Here is a 17146-nt window from a genome sequence, read left to right on the forward strand (position 1 = left end):
TGTTGAACTTCTCATTCTTTGGGTCTTGACTCCTTGTGACTAAAAGTAGTTGGGGAGGGGAGAAATTAGGGACAAATGCTTATCGGTGGGTTGTCTATACATCCTAGCATCTTCCAGGTTCTTGCCAAACTATTCCCTTTTTCTTTCTGGGGTGACTCTGCTTCACTTCCCAAGCAATTTAATTCACTGGTGGATTAGGCGAAAAAATACAGCTCTTTGGGTAGGAAAATTACAATAAATTGGTTTTACAGTGACAAAAAAGAGAATAATTTTACTCGGCAGATGAACCCAACAAGATATCCAAAATAACTTTCAAAGTTCAACTCATTTATAGCAATACACATTTTCCAGAGTTCAGCTTGACAGCAGCTGCCTATGGAAGTTACAGAAACCAGAGCAGAAGGGTTAATACAAATATCTATGAAAAATAAAGGGGTAAAGAATCGTATTTTAAAAAAGAATAGCACTGAAATAGTTAGAGAGACAGTACATTTCCTTCTACAGTATCAAGTCCATCAAGGCACAAGAATACATCCACCGTTTAGAAAAGTGACCGATAACCAGCAGTCATCTTCTGCACCTGTAGCAATTTTTTGGTTCATACTTTTAATGAAGTCTGCAGCATATCAGAGATAGCATGTCTCTTGCATGCCTCTCTTTGATACGGGCAAAGAATAAGAGCTCAACAGAGGTCTTTAAAGGGTTATGATTTCCATTACACATGCATTGCTTTGGATTCTTCTCGGAATTTTCCGGCAAGGGCCGTCTTGGTTAACAGCAGCAATCAAGCTTCTCATATAAGGTTTAGCAACAGCCAGAACACCCAATGTTAGCTTAGGCAGCTTTGTCAGGATACAGGTCATTAAACTCTCCTTTTAAAGATCACATGTCTTCTCAGAAGACATGAGGCAGGCAGTGGTACCATTCCTACTTTGTCTTCTTCTTTGTTTTAAAGCTCCTCACTGAATCCTGGACTGGTTAGATTTTCATTGGGATAGAAAAGGCTGCTTTGGAGTGATTTTATTCTTTTTTACAAAGCAGTGCTTTCAGTATCATGATCGAGATCAAGCACAAGGTGGTTGTGTGAATTCTGATTCGGCGAAGTCACCAATTCTGTGGCAGGAAGTTCCACGCCAGGGATGCCCCGTGATTGCTCTTTAACTTCGGAACTGGTATCTGTGCAGAAAAGACATCAAACACACATAGTACAAATGCTGAAAGATAAACTCAGGGCTGGCTGCTGATCCACAAGACTCCCCCTCTGTTGCCAATACTATGCTAAAATGTCTGAATTCAAAGGAGAGCAGGAATTACAATTCAGCGTCTGACTTCAGAATCCCCTAACAACATACTTTATTCAAGTTTATCGTGTGAGCCATAATGGCTAGTAACTTTGTTGTGGAAGGAGCCTGACCTTCTCAGAGGTGACAGGATATGCCTTCATCTTAAAATTTCAAATTTGAGCAGCATAGCTCCTGAAAAACAGAGAACTTTATTCTCAGACAGCCAAAGTTTCTTCATGTCATTCAGGGAAACTGATATGACACGAGCTGGAAGTCCAATTGTCAGGACCCAGCTAGTATAAACTTAGGTAATTCTGGAAAAGCACAAACTGCTTCAGTAGGGAAGCATAGTTTGAAGAAACAGGTCAATGAAAATATAATTTTGTTCATTTGTCTAAATTTGCCACATTCTGGGCAAAACTGGTTGGGCCTGGGGCTTTAGTGGACCTGCAAAGAGTAGAACTCTATGGGAACTGGAAGTGGGCAGGGAACCCAGTAGCACTAACAATTATGTTGTAACAATTTAGGAGGGTGGGACTTGCCTGTCATGGCTACCTAGCTCTCTTCCCCATTTCAAAATCCAAGAAACATGAGCACATGTGAGCTAGGCTGTTTCTACATTGGCAACCACCCCTTCTCCCCTCCCCCTCAATGAAAAGGTGAAAAGACATCTGACATGCACGTGGGACTTAATTTCCACAGATATGCAGCCCTGGTGTGATGGGTCAAATGCAGAATGACTGCAAAATGGAGTTGCAGCTGCTCTTGTACATTTCTTCACCATCAGAGATGCAAATCCAGTCATGGCTCTGCGTACTAAGTTCTGCTCCTGTCTGACAATCACCCATGCAAAGTTTAGATGGGCACTGGACGGGCCCTCACTTGGCTCTCATGGAAGAGCTTTAATGATCTCAAACTTCCATAGGGTTGGATGAGGGTTGCTGCTAACACACAATGGGGCATATGAGGCAGAGCAGGGGATCGACCGGATTGCCTGCTTTTTAGCCTCTGTGGGTACGGTGGAATGTTGTCCGGATTCCAAGGAGGGAGAGGCTGCAGGCCAGAGGATCAAGAGACAGGGACTAGGTTTAGATAGTCTGGTTGGGAGGAAGAGGGTCAAGGCAGCTCCTCCCTAGATGTTCTCCAGTAGATCTTACATGATGCAAGTAGCTGCTTTAGTTTGGCAAGATTTCTGTCTGTAGGTGAGGAACGATAAAGGCTCCAATCTGCTCTTCACCAGAAAGATGCTTTGTCTGCTGTATCTTCTTTCTAAGTCAAGGTCACCTCCAGCAAATTAGGCAATATTTGGAGCTGAGTCTCTCTACACATAAAAAATTAGATGTCACTATTGCCAGAGCTCTAGGGCAGCAATACTGCAACTAGGGCAAAAGAATGCACACCAACTTGCTTGGGGCAATGTCTACTTATTCCAAGATCGCACCAAGTTGTATTTTATTAAGAATACATAATTCACCTGAGCTTCCAATCCATACAAGAGGCCTTTCGTTCAGATTCTTCTTACTCTGAATGTTTAAGCCCCGTGCAGCAGTGGAGGAGCCTTGCTCACACTATAAGGGAACAGCAACCAGTGCCAGGACTGGCAAGGACCTGCAAGGTTGCACTTAGCTCTCTGGGAGAACTCAGACTGCAAATTTGTCAGCACAAGGGTGGAGGGAAGAGCAGTTTACATGTGCCTCTGTGTGTGCACCTTTTACTTCTATCTGGACATACTATGAAGCTCTGAAGATTTTGAAAAGCAGAAATTCATTCCATGGTCTGCTGATGAAAGATTGACAAATATGGATCAGGGAGGGGCAGTAGACCAGAATGCATTAAAATGGAGATCAATATTACAAACAATGGACAAGAAAAGCATCACTCCTTTCACATGCAGAATTAGTCCAGGTGCAAGCAAGCCAGGTTACGGTGACCAGTTAGTAAGAAACAAAAGCAGCATCCATGATTATGCAACATTTGCAACATATCCGGCCAATCGGAAGGCCTCAATTTCCTCTTACCATTTCCAATTTCAGTTCCTATTGAATAAGGCAGCTCAAACATCTAGATTATTTAATAAAATTCTCAATTAGAATATTATTTGTAGATATATTACAACCTAAAGATTCAAAGGGTTATTTTGGCAGCTGAAACTTATTTTGTTCCAGTAGCCATTACAAGTCTGCAAGGGTTCTCTGGATCAATATGTTAGAGTCTGCTAAAATTAAGAGATGGGCATGCGCTATTTCATTCTGCCAGAAGTCAAGACTTTGTCCTAATATGCTGCTTAAAATTAACATTAAGCGTTATTAAAAAGCGCCCAATCCAGATTAAGAAATAAAAAGAGCTTGTAAATATTGATGCAATCTGCAGTAAATGAGTCATGTATGCACTGCACCAACAGGGAAATTACTTTGTTAGCTAGCAAGGGACAGGGCTTAAATCAAAGAATAAATGGTTATTCCCCGTCTGCCATCTACAATCTGAGTATGATAAAATTCAGCCATTCTTCCCATCATCTAACGAACAATAGTGCTGAGATTTTCTCAATGTTCCTGAATGCAGCCTGCGTGAAAAGGCTACCAGCACCCCGTCTGGGCAGCAAGGAAAGAAGGAACCACAGAGCAAAATAGCTAAAACCTGCCTTTCCTGATTTAGGCCCCTCCTGATCATTGGCTGTGCTGCTATAACAACACAGGAAGGAAACCTGACATCTTGGAATGTTCTTCAGTGTGAAGGAAAATAATTTTGATGGCAGAGGAAAATCAGAGGGAAGGCTGCACTGCTACCATTGGTGGGAAGGAATGGGGACTAGCAAAGGATGATAAGCAAAAGCCCAGAACACAAAATTAGGATTGCTGACATCCGACTCTTGAGAATGCCTTTGTTGTTCAGTTGGAGGAAGCCAAAACCTTGATGTGAATATTGAAATGGGCTCATGTATTCCACATTTACTCCAAAATGTCCACTATTTCTTCTCTGAAACGATGTGCTATGCTCCTACCTAGACTAGCTGCTACTATGAATCCAGTTAATCTGCCTTTATCATCTCGTCCATAGACTTCGCTAATCTCAAGGGACAGAAACTGGGCCCTGCAACCCCTCCATGGAGGGCTGGCTGACAGCCATAGCTAGCTTGCTTTGGGGTGGGGTGGGGTAGGGTGGGGCTTCCTTTGGCCGTCCCCGCTGGGAAAGAGCATTCCTCCATCAAAGCCGGGCTCAAAGACATGCCTGTGGAGCCGAAAGTGTTCTTACCAGTCACAATATGGGACGCCGTTGCTGGAGGACCCAGCAGAGAGCCGTTTGCAGACAGATGAGGAGCAGGAGGGTGAGGCGGAGGGGGCACCGTGGGACGGTTGCGAGGTCTGGGCACTGGTCGCGGCCTCGGTAGCGTGCCAGATGGAGGAGGCGACTGAGCCGGTGGAATGTCCTGGGCCGAAGGCTGGGTGGATGGGCAGGTGGTGCTGTGCTTCTCCAGGGGGGGCGTGTCAGGCGGGGTAGGGGTATGCGGAGGGGTGGGCGACAGTGGCTCTGACCCACCCTCTGGGCCAGGCGGGGAGGGTCCAAAACTACCAGCCTTGGTCTGCGGAGGTGGTGTTACGGACTGCGTAGGGGGCTGGGGGGGGCGGGTGGTTGGGAGCCTGTATCGGGGAGAGGCTGCTTGAGTATCGCCGGGGGGCAGAAATCTGGGGCAGGACAGCAGAAGGCTGAGCGCCCCCTTGGTTTGATTGGTGGCTGGGAGGAGAAGGGCTCCTTGTAGGGGGCTTGGGGGCTGGAGTGGGAATCGGGGTCCCTGGCTGTCCCGGAGGTGGGTTTGCTGGTTTTGGAGGGGCCGGTGCAGGTTTTTTGACAGCTGAAAAGGAAGCAAAAAGAAGAGACATGGCTGAGATTGTGGTTGAGCACGAAGTTTCTGATTACTTCATGGGCTACAATAAGTGCCTGGCACCTGGGCTGAAAAAGACCTCTGGCCCCTGTCTGAGAAACCCCAAGCTTTGAGGGGATCCTGAAATTGGATGGAGGTTGTATTACCACAGAAGACCCAGCCTGGCAGCCTCTTTTCAAGAGAGGGATGGTTCATGCCCTCTCCTGGATAAATGCCTGAGGTCTTCCATTTTCTAAGAGAAGGTCTCTAAAGTTGATTACTTTAAGACTTGTGAACTTCCAACTCCCAGAATTTCCCAGCCAACAGAGCTGCAAGACTAAAAGCTGCAAAGTTTGGACACCCCTGATCTCAGGGCGTAATGCAGTGACGAAGGGCCAAAAAACAGAGCTTCTCCCCTGTTGCCCTCTGTGGCTCCCAGTGGAACCGTCCCTGCCTGCCCAGCCTGCTCTATGCCTCCCTGGCCAAAATTAGTCTGAACCCAGCAGTCTAATATATTGTACCCATTCCATCAGCTCCAACAGGAAGAGTGAAATGGGTTTTGTTGTTATGGTTGGGGTTATTTTGGTGTGTGTGTGTGTGTGTGTGTGTGTGTGTGTGTGTGTATTTTTACTTTGCACCGGAGTCAGGTGTATGACACATGGGTGCCTACATACATTTTCCAAACAAACAAACAAACACATCTTTTTGCATACTCTTCTGCTGGGGCAGAACATTCTTGCTTCCCTTATCAGCTCTGCTCCTCCTCTAATATATCTTATCCCCCCAAAGAATTGATCATTTGAGTAACTTCAGACTCCAAATCAGGCAAATTTAACTGACTGGTTTCAGAGGAAGTTCCGTATTCTCTTGGTGGTGTGAAATAGCCAAAGTAGCCAATGGCATGCAAAACATGCTCTCTGGCCCTCCTGCAAAGTGACCAAAACTGGAAAAAAAGGCCAGTGTTGAAATCCCTTCCTCTCCCTGCTGGCCCAAAGTGGGCAACCTCTGCTTGAAAAATCGTTCCTCAGGAAAGACCTGGCAGCTTTAGTCTTGGCTGACCCCCCGCCCTCAAGGCTGCCAATGCAGCTGCCGAAGGACAAACCTCGCCTCAGGGCGTGTGGGCTGGGCCCAGCGGTGCTCTGGGGCTGCCCAACCGAGTACTGGCTGGCGCTGCTGAGAGGCTGAGCAGATCCACCATTTCTGGGGGGTGGCGGTGTGGTTGAGGGCACCGAGTCCTTTGGCTTGGAAGAGCTGCAAGGAGAGAAAGACCTGCATCAAAGGCTCCTGCCGGATGCCAGAAGCTGCTTCTCCCCTAAGGCTCCTCATGAGACGTGGGGCCCTTTTTGCATTAAACAGGTGCAAAGTGCAGGCAGACCCCCTTTGGCACCTAACCCACTGCTGGCCTGCTTGACCCAGCTGTCTGGGCTCCATAGAATTCCCCACAGCTTAGGAAACAAAATTCAAAAGTGCTTAAAGCAGCAGAGCACCAAGGTTAGCCATACCAACTGCGAGCACCATGGAGTTAAGAGAGGGCTCTTAAAGATGCAAGAGCGACGTCCCTCTAGTTCCCCCGAAATGTACCATGAAGGTTCTGTGCTAAAGATTGAAATTCCCCACAAACCCAAATGAGCATCTCTTCAGCTACTCACCAGTCCTTGACCCTCACTCAGGTCCCTTCCACGGATTTTAACAACCAACATTTCTTGCTTTGCCCATTCCTACAACCTGGTTTTTGCTCAATCTGTTTTGGGGAGCTTGTTCAGGATAGCAAGGCTTCTCTGAGCAGCTGCTTCCGTATCTTCTCCCCAAAGTTACGCTCATAGGCTGTCCAGCAAAGGCCGTTGGGCCTGGAGACAAATTGGTGGAAGGCCTTGGAGGAGGAGCAAACCTCTCTTTCTCCAGTGCAGAAACCAGCTTCCTCAGAAGGAGCATGCACCGCCAGTCAATCCCGCTTCCACATCCCCACCTTCCCTGTGGAAGGAAAAGCTAAAGCCCAGTAACACTGTGACACTGACCGGGGTGGGTGCACAGCCTACAAAGACGAGACAAACAGGTTCTAGCTAGTGGGTTAGATGAACAAGCTACCATCTCTCCAGGTCAGGCGGGAGGGAGGGAGGATCCCTACCTTTGCGGGGTGCAGCTGGGCTCTGCCGTGCAGCTCTGCATGTTCCCTGACTCGGGTGGGCTCTGGCATGACCTCTGAGCAATACCTCGGGAGGGAAGCAGGAGTGCGACTTTGCCTGCTTTAAGGCAGGAGGATCACGATGATTCTGCTTCCGTGGGGCAACAAAGCAGGCCAGCCTTGCAAAGCATCTCCCTTTTGCTTTGGGGACTGACGACAGGGAGAGAAGAGCAGGACTGTGGCCCACCCTGAGCCTGCCTCTCTGAGCCCCCAGTCTTACCTGCTGTCCTCCGTGCCTTGGCTGTGAGAATGCTCTGCTGAGCCAGGCAGGCAGGCAGAGGAAGCACCCACCAGGCCGGGCTCAGCCCCCAGGGCCTGTGGGTGCTGCTCCGCCGTGGCCAGGGCCAGCGGGCCAGCCTCTGTGGGTGGAAGCGGTGGCTGGAAAGCTGGGGCTGTGTGCTTTCTATTCACAGTGCCAACTCTCCGGGGATTTGCCTGGAAGTCCATAACCTTGACACCAAAGCTACAGAGGAGAGAGAGAGTAAACACACCATGCAGGCGAGCTACACGTAAACACAAAAAGAGTCAGTATAACTATTTGGGAGATGGAAGGTGAGTCCCTGCTGCTGGCCATGCAGATAAGCAGCAAGGAACACACAAACTCTGCCAGCCAGAGTTTGAAAAGTGCGACACATTCTGGCTCAGCTAGGAAGAGTGTGACAGGCATTCAGGACCGGCAAGATTGATTATTTCGTTTTGTCTGTGTGTGTATGAGACCAAGATAGAGAGCGAGAGTGATGCAGAGACACAGCATAGCCATACTGGACACTTCTATCTTCGGGCAGACTAATATGGGCCCACTGTATCCCTCGTTAAGAAGCCCCAGGAATTCTGCTGTGGTTTGAAAAGATTTCCCTTCTCCAGAAATCTTGGAGAGTTTGTTGGCTGTCAGGCAGCTCCACCCGCAGGGCCTTTTTGGTATCATCCCCCTCTGGTCCAAATGCCTGGGACACTCCAGTTAAGAACATCCCTGGTTAAGTCACAGACATGCGTCAGTACCTCTTTAAATATTAATGGCAGGGCTGTGTGTATTCAGTGGCGATCACAGCAATCACAATGGCAGCCACAACAGCAGCAGAAAGCCGCCCAGAGTCACTTGATAATGAGATGGGCAGCAGATACATTTAATTAATAAATAATCAACCCAGCTTCGACAGCAGCTAGAAGTTGGGCTTCTTCTCCTCAATCACAGGGGAGGCATTAAGCTGCGCCTCAGACTTTGGTGCCTTGTAGTCAAGGTAAACAAACCAGCATTAATACATGCGGCTTAATTATTCATTTTCTTGTTTTAGATGTTTGAATTTGTAAAAGCCCAGAATACATACAACCCTAGTTAATGTGCAGAAACAAAAACATGAAAACTAAGTTACTGATGAGTCCAACACAGACCATGTAGAACAAATGTTTGTCTAGCTCAGGGACCTCAAACTCAGATTGGCATCGAAGCCTTTGCATACTTGATTTTTAAAAAAAGTTTTTCATGAAGAAAGAGGGCCACAAATGCCGCTAAACATAATTACACACACACACACACACACACACAACACCCTGCATTTCATTTTGACTAACTGGCTGGATGACAGCTGTGGGGCTGTGCAGTGGCTGCTCAGGTTGCTATTGAAGGTGGGGCTCACTTATGCAGTGATGGGTTTGTGCCTGGAGCATGGTCAGGAGGCAGTGGAAAAGGGCCTGGCCTCTCCCCATAGCATGGGGCCACTGAAACCCAGGCAGCGTTTCAAGGAACTGGCACAGCTCACTCCCCTGCCCTGGGCACCTCGCAGGAAAGATCTTTTGGGGCACTTCTTTCCATTCTGGATACCTGTGCATGTAGTGACAGAGGCAGGGCCTGGAGGCAGGATGGGAATGCAGGAAACTGTCTTTTCTCAACCCAGAGCCAGCGGACTCAGAATCTGTGATGAATGTGGCCAGAGCCATCTCTGCCAGCCAGCAGCCTCTGCCGCCTTCCCTCTGTCAGTGCTTCTCAACCTTGGCAACTTTAGCATGCCTGGACTTCAACCGGGTATGGCCCCTGGGCTGGGAGTTTGAGATCCCTGGTCTAGCTGCTAGTAAGGCAAGGAAAAGCCAAGTGGCTCACACTGGAAGTCAGGATACAACAGGGTTCAGGGAAGCCCAAAGCACACAGATAAACAACCTGTGCTAACCACTCTTCAAACTAAAGTCGCAGCAAATTTCCAGACTGAAATTTGGTGTTCCAAAGACATGGTAGAATTTCTGGGAAGATGACTGGCATGACAAACGAGCTTTGGATTGTCGTGGATTATAAAAAAGGGGCTGCAGGAGATCAGGAGCCTATAAGGGCTGCCAGCAGGGACACCTTCTTGCGGGCCCTACATGGATCCCAAGGGGAGTCTGCTCCTACTGCTTCCACAGCGTGAGATCTCCCTCAGGCTTCTATCATGCATGGAACACGGTGAGATGGAAAGAACGGCACGTACGTTACCTTTGGATCTTCCTTAGGCTGCAGTAAGGAGGGGAAAGGCACCACTCAGGGTTGGCTGGCCATGGCCCCAGGCATGCCCAGCTCCTCTTTGGCAGAGGCTTCCAGAAAGCCTGTCAACGCACCCAATGCTTGCCTGCAGAATCCCTTAAGGAGGCCCATCAGATGCCTTTGGTGGCTCACTTAAGCAGCTGCCCTTTCAAAGAAGCTTCCAGGTTTCCTGGAATGACGCCTTTGGGCCTGACACCCTGAGCGATCATGGGGGTACCTTGGGACTCAAGCGGATACACTTGTGCCTTCCAGGCTTGGTGACTGAAAGGAACACCATCAATAGCTTTTAATACTCTAAACCGGGGTCTCCAAACCTGGCAATTTTAAGACTTGGGGACTTCAACTCCCAGAATTCAAGGTTGCCAGGGTTGGAGATCCCTGCTCTAAACCACTTTGGAAGGAACTTCTCTGATTGGCTGCTAATATATAGCATGAAGGTCATCATTCTCAGAGGCACAAGATTGTTGTGAGTGCCAACTTCTGCCACAATTCAAACTTCATTCACTATGCAACATTTGGGGGGTAGGGGTAGGGCTGAAAGAGCCAACAGGACTCTTTCATAATAACAATCTGATCTGTTTTTCTTCATTAGACAAAGAAATCTTCAATTTCTTATTTGCTAGGAAAGGGACTGTTGATTTAGCCCACGTATGTGACCTCTGAAAGAAGTTCAAATACTTAAGTTAAACAGCAACAAATGGTGCTGAATGCACTGCTAGCCCAACCATAGGATGGAGGAAGGAAAGAAGAAAGGCTCCCTTTACCTTTCCTTTCTCAGGAGCTCCCCTTCCATCACAGCCATGCTGACCGGCCTCTTCCGCTCCAGGGTCCCTGAATCATAGTCACCCCCTGCAGGAAGGTGGTTGGAGTTCACAGCCGGCTGCCCCACAAATGCTCCGGACACATTGAAATCCAGCTCTGCAAATTCAGGAATAAAAATGAAAACTCAAACGGTTCAGAGGAAACACTGCCTTCAGGCCAAGGACTTCATTTCAGAGGACAGAAATACCTTATGGCAGAGGGGTCAAACTCCATTTCATTGAGGGCCGCATCAGGGTTCTGTTTGACCTTGGGGGGCCGGAATGGGGGCGTGGCTAGCTCGACGTCACTCATGTCAGGGGCGCCTGTGGGGGGCCTGAGTGCTCTGCTAGCGGAAACGGGCTCTCGAGCTCAGTTTTCAGCTGCGACGGCCTCCTGCAACCCTCTGCCAATGAAAATGGAGCTCGGGAAGGCTGCCCTCCTGAGCTCCATTTTCACTGGCAGAGGCACCACAGGCCAGTCCTCTGCTGTTTCCAGGGTGGCCCGCAGGCCAGATCTAAGCCCCCTGCGGGCCGGATTAGGCCCCCGGGCCTTGAGTTTGACATCCCTACCTTATGGCTTCTGCTTGCAAGTATTTAAAGTAAATTCATTTTCATTTCCCTTTTCAGATTAAAAGAGTCACACAAAGCAATACAACCCAATGGGAATGCAGCAGCACACACAGTCCCGGAGTCGCTAGTGATGCACATGTAGCAATGCACAAGCTGCATTGGTTACAGGTTTGCTTCTGGACCTAATTCAAGATGTTCGTTGTCACCTTAAAAGCCCTACATGGCCTGGGTCCAGGGTATCTGAGGAACCACCTTTCCACAATGGGACAAGCCTGCCCCACTCTCGCCACCAAAAGAGACCTGCTACAGATCCCGTCTACTAAGGGACTCCAGCAGCGGCTTCAAGAAGTGTTTATTCTGCTGTGGCCCCATCCCTGTGGAACACTCCACCACTGGAGGTGAGAACTGCCCCCTCTCTTTTGGCCTTCTGGAAGGAATTAAAACTTGTTTTGCTGGTTGGCCTGGGGCCATGTGGGGATGTGTGTGCTCACCGCTGGAGGTGGCTGACAGGCTAAGAAGAACTTGTCCTGCCCGCCTCTTAGTTCTGGTTTCAGTTGAGAGTCAAAATCTTAATCTGTGTAGTTTTAATATTTTAATTATTTTTCTGCTTGTTTTAAACCTTGTAGGCTACCTAGTCACCTTACAGTCCTGGTGGCACAGTGGTTAAAATATAGTATTGCATGCTGACTCTGCCCACAGGCTGGGGCTCGATCCTGACAGGCTCAAAATTGACTCAGTTTTCCTACCATTAGCCTACCAGCTCTCCTAGGAAGAATAATTGGGATTACGCACTGAGAAGGAAAAATGCTTTCTTTACCTTCAGGAAAGAACCAGGTAGCGTGCTGGATGATGGGTTCAACAACGGCCACCACATGGACTGAAGTTGCTGCTGCCATTTCTGCAAGAGAGCTGGGGAGAGAAGACCAGTGGCTTTAAAGATGTTCTCAGCAATCAAGGAAGCTGATGAGATCGAATCAATCCTGCTCACCGGGGTCAAGGGATGCCCGGTGGCATGTCTAGGTGGCTGCCAACTGTTTATTGGGCACAACTGAGGGTTTTAAAATCCACTCCCTCTGAGGACTTCTTCTCTTGCCCAGCTTTCAGGAGAAGCTCTTCTGAAGATGCTGCCTGAGGCTTCCAGAGAACAATGGGACAGAGCCTTCCCCTGTGTTGCTTTTAGGCGACAGGGTGCATACTCTCAAGTGTTACCGTTGGCCCCTCGGTTCTTCCTGCATTCTGAAAATCTGTGGAGATGAATTGCCTCGACAAGCTCAAATTTTCAACTAATCTTAGGACTTGCAGAACTGAATAATAAAAATCTCCTTTGTGATGCTATTAATCTTTCTTGCACAAAAACGAAGAAATGGCACAGAAATACTCAGTGCTGACTTCTTATGCAGTGATTTAGCTTGTGCTGGACCTTTTCCGTTCAAAAGCTAGACAAAAACATAACCCTACAAATATTCAAGATTCGCTGCTCCTTGGCCACGGGCCAAGTTCAAAGGGCTGAAGTTCAAAGAAGAGCTGCTAAAGACAACAGAAGTAGGACAGCCAGTGGTGATTGATCTGAGTCTGCTGATTTGGCAATTCAAGTATTAGAATTCAACACTTACCCTTCATTCTTGGCCCACAACAAATTTGGGCCCAGCACAATGGCAATGTTGCTAGGAGTCATCTTGTTAACGTCACTATACTGTGCGAGTTTTGCAAGGAATTTGATTAAATACCTGCAAGGAATAATCAGTGTTAGGCTCTATGGAGAACCAAAGGCATCGCTGGTCACAGGAAAACTGAAGTCCAAGATATTCAGATCAGACTCTCCTAGATGGAAATACGATACAAAAATTCCACAAAAGCAATGTAAATTTCAATTCTTGCCTGGACAGGAGCAGACAAATAAGAGTGGGAAACTCTTTGGAGGGCTTACTCATGGGACTTCAGAGCCCCATGGAAAACAGCATCCACTGGACTCCTTATTATTATTATTTTTTTGCTTTAATTTATATGCCGCCCTTCTCCGGAGAGAAGTCAAAGTCAGCTTATTGCCCCCACAATCTGGGTCCTCATTTCACCTACCTTTGAAAGGATGGAAGGCTGAGTCAACCTTGAGCCTGGTGAGATTCGAACTTGCAGTAATTGCAAGCAGCAGATGTTAATAACAGTGCTTTAGTCCACTGTACTACAGGCTCCTGTATTGAAGTTTTCTAAGTGACAGTTCCATAGGTGGAGGTTTTGAGTTCACCATCTCTGGAGAGCTTTATGAAAAGGCTGGGCAGCCACCTCTCATAAGTGAATGAAATGGTTTTCCTTCATATTGGAGGTGGTAGGACTATCTTTACATTTGTAAGATTCCTTTATATTCCACTGGGGATTGGGCCAAACAGGGAGTGTCTGGCAGCTCAGGAACAGAGCCCCTGCTCTGCCTCTAGAAGACGGCTGTCCAATCGTAGCAACTTTAAGACCTGGCTGGCTGGGGAATTCTGGGAGTTGAAGTCCACAGGCCTTAAAGTTGCCACAATAGATACCCCTCTTCTAGAACATTATAAATACATCGTCAGGTACCTCCAAGTCAAACCCTTGCCTCACATCCCAGAGCATAACTGCCAATGGGTACAGTCTGGCTTCTATGATTTGCATTCTCTAGACTAGAGTTTGTACTGCAAACTTAAACGTGGCAAACTTAAACTCCATTTCCAAGGGAGGTTATAATATTACAATGAACACATTCTTTGAGCTTCTGCATCCTGGAATTCTCAGTTTTAAAGCCAGAGAGAAGACAGATCCATTTGGAAAGCCTTCAAGCGCTTGACTTACCTGAAGTTGGCCAAGTTAGGCTTTGGCAATTTCTGGCAAATCCTCCACAGGTCTTGCAGTTTCTTATCCTGGTCCTGGATGCTGAGGGAAAACAAAATATTCTCTTAAAACTCATCTAAAAGGGATAGGCTTGCATTTTTATTTCCATGTGCAACAGAACTTTACTTGCAAAGCTGCTATCTGCTGTTCCTGAAGAAAAATCTAAAACTGGAAGATCCTACGTTATCTGCTTAGAAATATTAACCAGTTTGCAGGAAAATAATGCAACAGTAGTCTCTGTTTTTATTATTATTATTATTATCAAATTTATTTGCTGCTCATCTCGCCGTGTATGCATAAGAAGTGTGAGAAAAACAAAATACCAATTGGTCAATGTAGCTTGAAACAGAAGTCTTATCATTATTTATTTTTAACCCATCTCTTTGTGCGGCTACTCTGTGCAGCTTACAACAGTAAGCCAGAAACAAAATGAAACCACAACATCGTTGCTTTAAAAAGAACAGTGAAAGAAATTCAAGGAGAAAATCAAGAAAGTGATTTTCAAGCACAACTTTTCAAAGCCTTTTCAAGCATCGACAAGGCAAAACCAGAGATCCTTGGAGAAGCCAGCCTTACTTTGCAACCTGGGTCCACTCTTCATACAGGGCATAGGTCATCAGTGGTTCCGGCAGCTCCCTCAGGTAGGACTTCAGAGCCCCTTAAGCAAAAAGAAGAAGGGAGAGTCAAAGCAAACCAGGCTGGGTGCTGCAGCTGTAACAGTAACAGAGTTGGAAGTCCAACCCCCTGCTCACGCAGGAGACCTATAGTAGGGATTCGAACCACTGAACCGCCAACCTTTCTGACTGACAAGCTCAGCGTCTTGGCCACTGAAGGAATCCAAGCAGCTGTTGAGTTTGCAATAAGATGATCAGTGCAGCTACCCAGGAGGACCACCTATCTCCCACCCAGAGGAGTTGAATATACTATAAACTACTGTATGTAAAGAACAAAGTATTTAATAAGGCTATTTCATTCATTCAGATCTCTGATGTCTTCTGCTTGTGTTCCCTTTATTTTTTTGAGCAGTGTATTTTTCTTTGCTCTTACACTTGATTTTTAAATGGCAGAAAACTAAATTTTAAATAGGTGGCACTTGGCTCAACAGCAGTGAGAGGAATCTAGAAGTCCTTGCGCACAACCACTTAAGTATGAGCCAGCCGTGTGCTGCAGCTGCTAAAAAAGCCAATGCAGTCGTAGGCTGCATCAAGAGAGTGATAGTATCAAGATCATGTGAAGAGATAGTACTGCTTCGTACTGGTAAAACAACACTTGGTATATTGTGTCAAGTCATCATGATATAAAAAAGATGTTGAGACTCTAGAAAGAGTGCATAGAAAGGCAACAAAGATGATTAGGGGACTAATCATTAGGCTAAAACATATGCAGGTTGCAGGAATGTCTAGTCTAACAAAGAGGAGGACTAGGAGCCATACGATAGTGTTCCAATATTTGAAGGGCTGTCACAGAGAAAGTGGGGGGATTCAACCTATTCACCAAAGCATTTGAAAGCAGGACAAGAGGTAACAGATGGAAATCAGTGTCCCCCATCCAGAGTCATGCTTCAGGCCACATATTTAATACATTTAATAGTATGATAGACACAGGGGAACCCTTAGAATGTCTGACCTTTTGGGGAAGAAGCAGAAATAATCTGGAACAAACTCAGCAAGTGGGGCAGAAACTAATGGAGAAAAACAACCAATGGGGAGGACCTCAGTTGTAGCCAATTTTGAAGCCATCAAAAAAGTATGGCCACCCAGTGGTATCTCCCCCCCCCCCACAACTCTCTCCAATCGATTCCGAGTCCCTCCAAGCCTGGTGCAGAGCCATGAAGAAGAGCCATGCCTCTTCTTTTGGGGTCCACTTACCGGCCACGGCGTGAGGGTCTGAGTAAAACTCATCCAGGTGCGAGGAGGAGCAGTCCAGTGCTGCTTTCAGCTTCTTTAGCTTGGAGGCTCCAGCAGCAATGCGGAATAAGCCCTGGGGAGGACAGGAAACACACCTTTCCCTTAGCCAGAGTCCCTCTGGGATCTACACTGCTTAACTCCCCATTTCAAGAAAAAGATCTCTCTTCCAAGATGCTGATGCTGCAAGATATCTGGGAAGAAACCGGAGTCAGTTTGGCTGTTCTGACCTAGGCTTCCTGATATAGTAAAAAGCACACAATTAGTCCCAAACCCCCTTTTTTAATTTTAACAAAGAGTTTCTAAATAGTCCAACAGAAGTCTGCCACAGTCCTTCGGTTAAGGCTGGTAAACACCCACCTTTATCTTCTTTGACACGCTGCCAAAGACCTAATTGGCAATTATCTTGGCAAGGCCACATGGAAACACAGAGTCAAAAACGGAGCTTCAAAGTACAAACTGACACCATCCACAACGTTGCTTCCTGCAAAAGCCCACATGCCTTTGCTCTTCCTTTATGTCTTATGGGAGGGGCCAATCATCTCCAAGCCTTACTCCCGAGTCGTCCCTTTTGTTTTAACTGTTCTTGCCTTCTGGCAGCTCTGTGCATACGCACACTAGGAACACGCTCCTCTTGTTCCTCTGCCTCTCTGATGTCCGACGCTGGAGGCTCCGGAGTCCGTGCATCACTCCCAGATGGCCTTGGCCTCATCTCTGCCTCTGACGCAGAGCCCTCGTCCGAGCCTTCCCCAGACTCCAGGACTGGCCCATGTTCCTCCCCAGCCTCCTCACTGTCCGACTCTGTTGCCAGCTCCGCAGGCTACTGGCAGACCACAACACTGGCTGAGGTCATGCGCCACTTGGGGACATGCTGGGCTGGGGCCGTCGAGATCCCGATGGAACATGATGCCATTTCTTTAAGCAAATTGGACACAGGAGGATCAACTGGGAGAGAGTTCTGTCTTTCTTAGGTCATTATGGCAAAAGACGGCTCGAAAACCTATCTCAGCTAAGTGACTCTTCCCTATTTCTTCTTGTAATATTCTGTGAACAGAACTTGTGCTTCAAAACAGGAGCATATTTTTCCCCCAGAACAAATGGATGCTACAAAGCTGACAGCTTTTCACAAGTGAACTCTGTCTCAACTCTGACATCCTGCATGTTCCTTCCTGTTGCGGTTTAAGTC

The 17146-nt window shown here is 47.4% G+C and overlaps 1 protein-coding gene across 1 annotated transcript in view; it reads right to left on the bottom strand.

Moving 5' to 3' along the window:
- Window positions 1-306: 306 nt before the first annotated feature.
- The window catches only part of ARHGAP17 (Rho GTPase activating protein 17), a 74905-nt gene continuing 58065 nt past the window's right edge, over window positions 307-17146 (bottom strand). The window contains 11 exon segments of the mRNA XM_070954825.1: window positions 307-1176; window positions 4536-4905; window positions 4907-5133; window positions 6245-6393; window positions 7545-7787; window positions 10598-10751; window positions 12021-12112; window positions 12817-12930; window positions 14018-14098; window positions 14633-14714; window positions 15925-16036. Coding sequence (XP_070810926.1) covers window positions 1031-1176; window positions 4536-4905; window positions 4907-5133; window positions 6245-6393; window positions 7545-7787; window positions 10598-10751; window positions 12021-12112; window positions 12817-12930; window positions 14018-14098; window positions 14633-14714; window positions 15925-16036 — 1770 coding nt within the window. The 3' untranslated portion in view covers window positions 307-1030.

Source organism: Pituophis catenifer, unplaced genomic scaffold (genome assembly GCF_029215685.1).
Source record: "Pituophis catenifer annectens isolate HBS135680 unplaced genomic scaffold, rPitCat1.0.hap2 SCAF_16, whole genome shotgun sequence".
Lineage (NCBI taxonomy): Eukaryota > Metazoa > Chordata > Lepidosauria > Squamata > Colubridae > Pituophis > Pituophis catenifer.